Source organism: Cololabis saira, chromosome 4 (genome assembly GCF_033807715.1).
Source record: "Cololabis saira isolate AMF1-May2022 chromosome 4, fColSai1.1, whole genome shotgun sequence".
Classification (NCBI taxonomy): domain Eukaryota; kingdom Metazoa; phylum Chordata; class Actinopteri; order Beloniformes; family Belonidae; genus Cololabis; species Cololabis saira.
Window position 1 is genome coordinate 10943167 of NC_084590.1, and position 11254 is coordinate 10954420.

The 11254-nt window shown below is 39.7% G+C and overlaps 1 protein-coding gene across 1 annotated transcript in view; it reads left to right on the top strand.

Moving 5' to 3' along the window:
• The window catches only part of capn5a (calpain 5a), a 28161-nt gene extending 19982 nt beyond the window's left edge, over positions 1–8179 (top strand). The window contains exons 5-13 of the mRNA XM_061718837.1: positions 463–655; positions 735–928; positions 2889–2966; positions 3147–3342; positions 3481–3603; positions 3686–3882; positions 4659–4780; positions 5582–5718; positions 6634–8179. Coding sequence (XP_061574821.1) covers positions 463–655; positions 735–928; positions 2889–2966; positions 3147–3342; positions 3481–3603; positions 3686–3882; positions 4659–4780; positions 5582–5718; positions 6634–6810 — 1417 coding nt within the window. The 3' untranslated portion in view covers positions 6811–8179. The remainder of the gene's footprint in view (positions 1–462; positions 656–734; positions 929–2888; positions 2967–3146; positions 3343–3480; positions 3604–3685; positions 3883–4658; positions 4781–5581; positions 5719–6633) is intronic.
• The last annotated feature ends 3075 nt before the right edge of the window (positions 8180–11254 follow it).

An 11254-nucleotide genomic window follows, 5' to 3' on the forward strand; every position in this document is an offset into this window, starting at 1 on the left:
GACAAAAGACGACATCAGTTACAATGACATGTAGTAAATACATAAATTAAGAATATTAATTCGAGAATAAATAAGTAAACAAATACATAATTATCATATAGAGTGGTGTAGCACGATATAATATAAATATAGTGTAATAATATAGTAATATCCTAATATAACATAATAATTTTTATAATATTATAACATATAACAAAATGATATCACCATACTATAATATATTAATTTATATATTGCAATGAGGGGTGAGGTCAGACCGGGGCCCCCACCAGACTCCAGACTCCTTGTTTCAGTTCTTTTAACAATGTAATAAAACACATTAGATAATTCTGGCCTGCAATGTTACGCCTCTGAATTTATAATAATAATAATTATTATTATTACGTTAGGCGCCTTTCATGACACTCAAGGTGGCCGTACAACAATATGGCGTCATTTATGTGTCAATGATGTGTTTCTGAGGATGTGCGGCTGCTACGAGGCTCTGGATGGGGGCAACACGGCCGATGCCCTGGTGGACTTCACCGGAGGGGTGTCTGAGCCCATGGATCTGATGGAGAACGGCTACAAAGAGGATGAGGAGAAACGCAACGAGCTGTTTGAACGGGTCCTGAAAGTGCACAACCGAGGAGGCCTGATCAGCTGCTCCATCCGGGTGAGAAGACGCTCCCGCAAGCCCCACAACCACTCGATGGTCGGCTTTGTCTGATTAGGAATCACTGCTCGTCGTCTAGGCAACCACCGCAGCCGACATGGAGGCCCGACTGGACTGCGGCCTGGTGAAGGGCCACGCGTACGCGGTGACGGAGGTCCGCAGGGTGCGGCTGGGCCACGGCCTGCTGGCCTTCTTCAAGTCAGACAAACTCACCATGATCCGCATGAGGAACCCGTGGGGGCAGAGGGAGTGGAACGGGCCCTGGAGCGACAGGTGAGTCTGGCGAGGGGGGGGACTTGTCAGCTGTCATCTTTTAGATAGATAGTTTCCTTATTGTCATTATAACATATGTACAACGAAATTAAAAGTGCTCTCCAGTCAGCGCATCATATATAAAAAAATAAAATAACTGAAAATAATCCAATAAAATGTAATTTAAAATATAAACAAATAAAATAAATGTATATATATATCTCTAGACACATTCACCTTTCCACATCAACACACGGACCCCACAAGAACCTTCATCAGCATACAATCATTTTTGTTATTGTTATTGCACATTAGCTTCTGTTTTTGTTAAGGGTGGTTAGTGCTGTTGGATAAAAGCTGTTTGAGTCTGTTTGTCCTCGTTTTCATGAGATCTTGATATCATTTTAAAGAAGTAACTAAAAACTTCGGCACGATGAGACCTTTTACTGAACTAGAGCTCTTTTTGACACCTTTTTTTAACATTCTTTTTATTCTACATTTTTAATATTATACATGTCCAGTGCAGTATGTATACAAATAATTTGAAATATGTAGCATATCCAGAATACATACACAGCAATGATTCCTAAACTCCTCTGTGAATCCAACATTTCAAGCAGTTCCCAGGGATTCCAACACTTTCCAAATGTTGCTGTAAAAAGGCACTTCTGACCACTACTTCCAAATCTCAGTCTTTCCAGAGAAATATAGTCCGCTATGAACGACTTCCACAAATGTGTTGAGGGAGGTTCTTCTCCCACCCACTTAGTCATAACAGCCTTTCAGCCCAATATAAGCAAGAACTGTAAAGTGTTTTTATGTCGTCTTAGTGATTCAAGGATACATCCCAGTAGACATAGTAGTAGCTTAGGCTGTGATTGTTGTTCGATTATCTCACTAACCTCATCACATACAGTTTTCCTAGAAACATTGAATCTTTTCACATTCCCAAAGACAGTGCAATCTTGTTCCTAAAATAGTCTTACAGTTTTTGACAGTTTGGAGAGGCCCCTGTTGTATATTTACTATACATATATAGATATATAGACATTCTGTAGAATATTATATTGCATTTCTCTGAGTCTGTTGCATATCTATTGTTGTTTTCAACTGAGTCTCCCATGGTTTCTGTAAGAATGACAGTCTGCCTGTAGTCAAGTGTTGCAGCTTGGAATAGAATTTTGAGACAAAGTGACCTTTTTTAAGACTATCTAAGAGTTTTTTTTCCAGTAAATGAAAGTCATCTGGAGGACTGAGAGTATTCATTTTTGTATAGACATAATGTCTGACCTGTAGGTATTTGTAGTGTTCTGTTTGTTTTTATGAAAGTATCCAAAATATGTTCAATTTAAGACAAAGCCATTACAACCTCAGAGGGGAGAGCATATACAGATAATCAACAATCAGAACCAACACTAAACTGAGATGCTACAGTGGCAGCGGTGGATGTATGGAATAAATTAGATATAGATTTGAAATTATGTAGAACTTTAACTTTATTTAAAAAAAACATTGAAAAGAAGGATGATTTCCTTATATTAAATTAATGAGTGGCTTGATGTTGATTTGGGTATTTATTTAATTGGTGCTTTGCTTTGATTTTTTAAGGATGACGGAAACATGTAGACTGCACCTTTATTTTAAAAATCTTTTTTATTTTTTGAGGAATGTTTGTTATCCCCACAGAGGCAATTTGTTTACCGGCAGTCTTTCTCTTACTTTTTGCTTTTATTTTATTAATTTAATTAATCTTTTTGAGGGTAGGCAAATAATAAGCTTTGCTTCAGCGTACCCCTTTTTCGGTCTAGATGTTATTTGTTTATTTGTATACTGGAAACTTTTTTGTTATGTTTTCTTTGAACTGTTGAACGTTTTCTTGTTGTCAGTTTTATTCTTGGTTTTTTATTTATTTTTTTTGTGTCATGACCGAAAATAAACTAAACTAAAAAAAAGTGAGATAACTGAAACTGCTCGTTTTCAGCTCTGAGGAATGGCAGAAGGTCAGTAAAAGTGAGAGGGAACGGATCGGCGTCACAGTGCAGGACGATGGAGAGTTTTGGTGAGTTTTAGTCCAACGCTGCCACCTGTTGGTGAAGTTAGATGACAACATACTTTCAAATATCTGCCATGTTAAATTTGTTGATGAAATGAAAGAACATTTAACTCTCTTTCTTTGATCACACCTTAAATTATGAAACAGTCCAAGATTCCCGTCTATTCTTGTTTTCTAACCCTGTAGGATGACTTTTGATGACTTCATCGCCAACTACACAGACCTCATCCTCTGTCGTCTCATCAACACATCCTACCTGAGCTTCCACAAGACCTGGGAAGAAGCGGTGATGACGGCGTCATGGCGTCGCCACGATGACCCGCTTCTCAACCGGGCTGGCGGCTGCACCAACAACAAAACCACCTTCCTTCAGAACCCGCAGGTGATCCCTCCTCTCATCCTCTCATTTATTCAGAATATCACAGATTTGCTTCGGGGGAGACTTCGAGCATCTTCTTTGTTGGTGATAAAGAGTGAATTCCAACTACATGTTTTTTCTGGGGGTTCTTTTGTGCTGTAGTACTTTTTTGATGTGAGGAAGCCGGAGGACGAGGTCCTCATATGTCTCCAGCAGAAAGACCGCAGAACCGGGCGAAGAGAAGGCAGGGGAGAAAACCTGGCGATCGGCTTTGACATACACAGAGTGAGTCCTTGACATCTCCATTAGAGATATCCAGCTCCGTAACCTCCATGGATGTTGGTAACCTGCTGCCGTCGGTGTTCAGGTGGAGTTGAACAGGACCTACCGCATGCATGTGACCCAGGAGAAGGTGGGAGGAAGCATGTACATCAACTCCAGGTCTGTGTTCCTGCGCATCGACCTGCCGATGGGGCGCTACGTCATCATCCCCACCACCTTTGACCCCGGCCTGGAGGGAGACTTCCTGCTCCGCATCTTCACCGACGTTCCCTCCGACTGCAAGTACGGACTCTTAGTGGTTGTCGTAGGACAAACCGAGGTTTTAAAAAGCTATTCTAGACGGAAGGGAGCTGTGGATAAGGCATAAAGCTTGAGACTGTTCTTAAATAGTTTTAATCAATGAACTTGATCAGGTTACTTACCGTTTTTTTGGACTATAAGCCGCTACTTTTTTCATAGGTTTTCAACCGTGCAGCTTATACAAAGGTTATTCTGTGGATTTTTCTTCCACCGCTCAGGGCGCTCTAACCGGAACTAGAATCAAAACCTATACAAAATAAATGCAAAGAAGAATACACTACTTCTTCTTTAGCAGATAGAAGTAGGTAGAAGCAGATTTCAAAGAGATAAATAGATAAATAAATACTGGTTATTTTCTCTTGGTTCTGTCCCGTTTTAATCAGCAAAGTTGCTGCCGTGTTAAAAGACACTGTTAGGAAAGGATCTATTTAGGTACAAACATGTACATCATTTACAGTTCAAAATCCTTCTGTACATGTAGTAAATATCTAATCTAACAATATAAATATCTGCGGCTGAAATATCTTTTTTTTATTTTAAATAGAGCGGATGCGGCTTGTATGCAGGTGCGGCTTATAGTCCAGAAAATACAGTATTTCTTATGTCCGACTGGTCAAACTGAGAGTTTAAATGTGAACAAAGAGGTGTTCATTTTTAATTCTCTCTCCATATAATTTAAGTGATTTTAATCTATGTTTGAATGTAATGAACACAGCGCGGACACTGCAGCATCACATGTGTCTCTCTCTGTGCTGTAGGGAGTTAACTCTGCACGAGCCTCCTCAGACCTGCTGGTCCGGCTTGTGTGGTCATCCCTCCATGGTCACGCAGGTCCACATCCTGCAGGCCGACGGACTCGCAGGGCAAGACTCAGATGGAGGTACATGCTTGTTTGCTTGTTCTTCGCACAATGTTCACTTGCTTTACATCTAAAGAGCTCAGGAGTACAGGGAAAAAATGCTAATAAGAGTGCTTTCAAATTAAAAGCTGTAATTATTATTGTTTTTTTTTATATTTAATAGATTAGAATAGAGGAAGACCAAAGAGGAGGTTTATAGCTGTAGTGAAGGAGGACATGAAGGTAGTTGGGGTAAGAGAAGAGGATGCAAAGGGCAGGCTCAGATGGAGGCAACTGATTCGCCGAAAGGAGAAGAAGATCATTATGCTGTTATCAAAGACTCCTTTTTTCATCTTGAAAAGCTAAATAAACCCTAAAAAGCCCCACATCTGCCAGCTCCAACACAAAGCAGTCTGTTCTGGGGAATATTCCTAAGTGTACAGTCATCATGTCGTATCTGTGGCTCTAACAGAGAAAAGTCACATCCGTCTGACCCAAAACATCTGTTTCTCCTCAATTTGTAGGAAAATGTTCCAAACTTCTCTCGTACATGTCCAGTAGGGAACCAGCTGCATGCAGTGTGTGTTGGTTATAACTGTTAACAGATTCTCTAGGTCGGGCTGAATTTTTCCACATCTCATTTCCGATGTTACGTAAACTTGCAGACGGAGGGTAAAACTGTTTCCCAGTAGAGTTGTGTTTAGCTTTAGCAACTCAGAAGCTAATAAAAGCTAGTTGGGGGTATTATTTGTTCATTTTGATCCAATTTTCAGGTAAACCTACATAAAGGGAAATCAGTTATTGTACTGTTTCTGAAAAGATTGTGAAACGGTGTTCCTCCAGTGTCAGATCCGTACGTCATCATCCGCTGTGAGGGAGAGAAGGTTCGCTCTGGCGTCCACAAGAACACGCGCAGCCCCGTCTTCGACACCAAGGGACTCTTCTACAGGAAGAAGGAGAACCGGCCAATCGACATAGAGGTGTGTGTGTGTGTGTGTGTGTGTGTGTGTGTGTGTGTGTGTGTGTGTGTGTGTGTGTGTGTGTGTGTGTGTGTGTGTGTGTGTGTGTGTGTGTGTGTGTGTGTGTGTGTGTGTGTGTGTGTGTGTGTGTGTGTGTGTGTGTGTGTGTGTGTGTGTGTGTGCAGAGGTGTCAAGTAACGAAGTACAAATACTTCATTACCTTACTTAAGTAGAAACTTTGGTTATCTATACTTCACTGGAGTAATTATTTTTCAGACGACTTTTGACTTTTACTCCTTACTTTTTCACACAATTATCTGTACTTTTTACTCCTTACATTTTAAAAACAGCCTCGTTACTCTATTTCATTTCGGCCTTTAAAAAAACTATCCAGTTAAATTGCTCCATCCGGATAGAGTGAATTTGGTTGTGGTTGTTTCAGATGTTCTTGTCCAGTTTTGTTCTTACATCCGTTCCCTCAGATTCCTGCAACTAAACTTGGATGTACATTCCAATAAAGGTTAGGATAAATGATAACATGCCTCTGAAGTTTGACTTTTTGCACCATTACAATACTTATAGGCAACTAGTCATCATATCTGCTGCTCTCTGAAACACATGTTAATGCTCAATAGTACACATATATGGTTCTTTAATATATTTGCATTATACTAAGATGCATTCATTTTCAATGGCGTTTGTCCTTAATGGCTTTTTTCCCCCTTACATTACTTTTACTTTTATACTTTAAGTAGTTTTGAAACCAGTACTTTTACACTCTTGCTTGAGTAAAAAACTTGAGTTGATACTTCAACTTCTACAGGAGTATTTTTAAACTCTAGTATCTATACTTCTACCTGAGTAATGAATGTGAATACTTTTGACACCTCTGCGTGTGTGTGTGTGTCGTTGACTTCCTCTCTCGCCGTCTCTCAGATCTACAACCACAACGTGGTCATGGACTCCTTCCTGGGAAAAGTGACGGTTCCCGCTGAGCAGGGAACAATCCACAAGACTCTCCACCTGAAGAACAAGGGCGATCGCCATGACAACGACCTCCCCGGTACCATCACCGTTGCCATAGTGACCAGCTCAATAATGACAAGCATCTGAGTTGTCGAGGAGCAGAGCTTTGTTCGGCTTTGAGGGTGAATATTCAGAATAAAAAGAGCGACTTTATTTAAGAGGATTACAGATGCAGCAGGAATTCTGCACAGGAGAGTAGAAACATAGACGTTTAATCTTTCACAAGGCACCATCACAGTGTGTATCTGAATAAAGTTACAAGAAATGATTTTAGTTAGTTTATATATATTGTTTACAGGTCTTTATGTTTATCAGTTCTCCCGTTTGTTTATCAGAAACTGTTCAGGGAGATGTTTATACCACTATTATATCTTGCTTTTTCTATCATAGTTCATTTTTTTTTCATCAATTTCACGTGCCGATTGATTTTCCCACTGCTGGTGAGCAAACTTTGAACCGTCCACTGAAACTGATTCTTCCCTCGGTCTGATGCAACGGCCCAGTTTTCAGTTTTATCAGCCCTCTCAGACGCATGAGAGCTTCCTCTTGACCGTGGCAGTTAAATCAAAATACTTGGGTTGAAGAAAACAAAACACTATATATCATAATTTGGACATGAGGGTTTCACCATAATGTTGCCGACCGCTGTAACACCAACCGTCACACGTTGATGAAGACGGCAAACGGATGCGTGGAGACAGACGAGATGGTGCCTGTAAAGTACTAGGAAGCAACATACGTTATAAACATAGAGGTTTTTTAAATAATTTAATATTTAGCATGTTTTTAACCATTTGTTTTAGCAGTAGACGGTAATGAGTTTATGCCTAAGCCATATTAGTGGGTTCATCTTAGAACTGACAGTTGAAGTCTGAACACCGGGTTCAGAACCACTAAAGTTACTGTTTCCACTGCCAACAGGTGCTCTCTCTATCTCTTTCGCTCTCTCTCAATCATTACTGTGCATTTTTATGTCTTTTTTATGTCACTTAGTTTTAGCTTTTGGTTTGCAGGTCTTGTACACATAAACGTGCCCACTAGGGTGACACCACATATAAAAGTGCCAAGTATAAACTTATGAGCCTCAACACTTTGGCCGTAGGTCATTAAATGTGTGTTTACTGATGTGTGGATGATGCCTGCTTTATTTCAGTGTTGGGATTCTGAGGGGGGAACTAACGTATAGAAACCACTTCTGGGATGGGTTTTAGTCCACTTCCTGCGCTTTCAGCGCTGCATTCTTTGCTGTGAAGGAAAATCGGACCAAATGTTTATTTTTATTTTTACGGTCGTGAAATTTCTTTTTGCATCAATAACCCCTTTACCTAGATTAAAATGTTTACGCTGTACATTTGAAGTAATGTTATAATTTACAGCCCAAAAGAAGTTTATGAATCTTTGTACTTATCAAAGACGTCCAGAAATGAAGTTTCTTTGACAACAAATAAAGTTTACTTTGTCAAAAATGAAAGTTCTCGTCAGGCTTTTTTCCTCTTCTGTTATTGTTTGAGGCAATTTGAGGCTTTGATCAGTTCTTGATTTAATCAGTTTAAGTTTAACCAAGCTCTTTTATATTTTAGGATGAGAAATAGAAAGAAAAAGCTCTTGCTGCAGGAAATCAATCTACTGTTTATTTTTGCACCAAATATTCTGTTAATCTCTTATTCACAGCAGCATTTCAGCGCTCAAGTTGGAAGCCATAAACTGCCTGAAAATATAAACCACAACTACATTTATAAGTCAAAATGTCAGATATTTACCAACCTCTATACCACCTTCTTCTGTTAAAACCAGAGAAACTGGTGCAGCTTCATGCAGAAACTTCATGCAGACAACCACCGGCTGTCAAACAGCTGTGTCGGGAGCTGGTCGTATTAAAATAAAATAAAATAATAAACACATCTAGCCAATTGTTAGTTCCCAGCTTGCACAACTAGACCTGCTGGATCAGATCAGTGGCTTTTATCAACTCATTACATCTTTACGCCCCCGTGTGGTCAGGAGTGGTATTGCTGTAGTGTATTTTTTTCCCCAGGACTTTTTTTGGGCCCTTTTTATCCAAGTTGCAGACAGGAAGGGGAGAGAGAGAATGGGGATGACATGGTGCGCAGGCCAGGATTTGAACCTGCGACCGCTGCAGGAGGACTGTAGCCTCAGTACATGAGCCACTTGATTAACCCACTGCGCCACCAAGCAGCGTCTTTATGTATTAAACTATGAATAACCCAAAACACCAGTAGATTTTTGTTATAGGACTTTTAACATCTGTCAACATTTACTCTGAATATGAAGCCAACAAAATATGTGGAGATATGATCACGTCACTCCCAAGTAGAATAGTCTGACGGTAAAAGCTTCCTTATTGTTGTGATGAAGTTACTCAAAAGAAGTAACCTGAAGAGAACATTTGTCAACTTTCAGTCAAACATTATGAGAAAAAACAAAAACTAGTGAAAAGAAAGGGGGGAAAAACAAAAAAAAGAAGTCTTGTCCACATCTCTGCTCACCATAATCTTCATTTCAGTGAGTCTTATTCTTAAGAATAAAGGTAGGACACAGATACGGTGTGTTTTCAGGAGATGCTTGGGGTGTTGGTTTTAATAACTTAGAAAACATTTGTTACAGCAGTACTACAATAACAGTACAACAGCGACATGGAAGGAGCTGCGTCCACATCCAGCAGCGCCAGATTGAACATTTGAACAGCAGCAGATCCTGCCGGTGCAGCAGACGAGGAGCTCACCGGAGATGCTGGGATGATGCCGGGCATCGATCTGCTCTCACTAGTGAAACAGACGCTCAGTCTGGCTTTCAGAGAGTCGGAGGAGGTTTTTAACTGCAGAAAGAGCAGCGGGGCCCGAGGTCGTCGTCGGTGATCAGAAAAAGGATTATGACTCCTCCAAAATAACTCATTATCTCTTAAATCTTTGAACGTTGGGGGGGGGGTTATTTAAGAAATACCTGTTCACACAGAGGATAGCACATGATGAGAAGGTAATGAGAGCTGGTCCAAAGAGCACGGCTTGCAGCTGGAGCCTAAAACACCTGAACAAATGCAGGAAAGTACCTGAAAGAACAGTTGGTGGGATTTTATTTGACCCAGAGCTGCAGGCTGGTGAGAAACCTGGACCAAACCACACTGCAACCACGGCACACAGACTCCAGCAAGTCATTCAGAAACAGTTCTCCTTTTTGGGGGGGGAGGGGGGTGGGGACAAAATTCAAAATTTCACTTTCAGGTTTACATAAAAGTGTCCTTTAACTTTTACACTTTGATTTATTGACACGATTAATCAAAAACTCTCACAGCCACACTTTAAACTTTTTCAAGCATCAAAACTTCCCATCAGACGCTCAGACTCGCGTACAGGTTTCATTTGCAGTCAAATAAAATAAGAAAAAGAAGAAAAAGAAAAAGCTGTGTAACTGGTTTCTTATGTAACAGTTTCTATTTCAGTGCACCTTCAGTTTGTTTGAACACATCAACCATTTCATACTCTTGTTTCAACCAGTGAAGCTCTTTTATAAAAATACAGATTTGCCCCAGAAGCCTTTCTAACATAAAAACACAGGAAATAGGTGGTTTTGTTAGTAGGTTTTGTGTTTGGATGTTAAAATAAAAAGAGTCGTCCCACAGCTGTTAACGATTGTTTAAAGAGTGATGAGCGTGAATCTGTTTAATTTTTTTCAATTTTAAATGTTTCATGCCAAAGCTTCAAACTAGACTTTTTAAAAGACGTTGTTTCTTTGTTTGGACTCTTCCTGTAGTTAAATCAACAGAAATCAGCCAGGCGGTGAATCGACAGGAAACTGGTGTCCGCAAATCAGAGCTCTGCTTTCAAACCATTAAACATCACATTTTCTGACTGAAGCCAAATATAAAAACAGTGTTTACTTGCAACCCTCAAGATATAAAAACAACTTCAGATCAAATTTCAGTCATTTATGACTTCGAATGCTCCTAAATTTAAAAGTTGGGTCTTTTTTCTTTAACACAAATAAGATTACATGTCATCAATAAGTAAAATATTACCAAAAAATAAAAAATAAATCACTGCGTCAGTTTGGATTTTCAATTTTGACCTTGATTACTCCATCTCTGTATATTTCTTTAAGACAATTGCATTCATTTAATCGTTAGTGGAGATGTTTCAGTTATGTTTTAAGAAAAGTAGAGACCGAGAGAGGAATTAACGTCCAAGTAAGTGCTTTAAAGCTATTAATATATATAAATATACACACACACAAGTATTTTGTATAAAGTTTTCGCTCTCAGTGAACTCCTACACTCTTGATGTCGTTTGGCATAAATTCATAAAAAATAAACATAAATGCAGGTCTGATGGTCAATAATCCACTCCAGCTCAAACTTTTTATGGGTCTAAAGAAAATAAAGCTCTGCTTGTCAAACGTCGGTGACGTCTGAGTCCAATTGCGGATTGAAAACGGGCATCACTACAAATTCAAAGCGGAGCCTCTTCCAGTAAAAGCCAGACGAAACTCTTAAAACCGTAACAGTGATCTGACTACA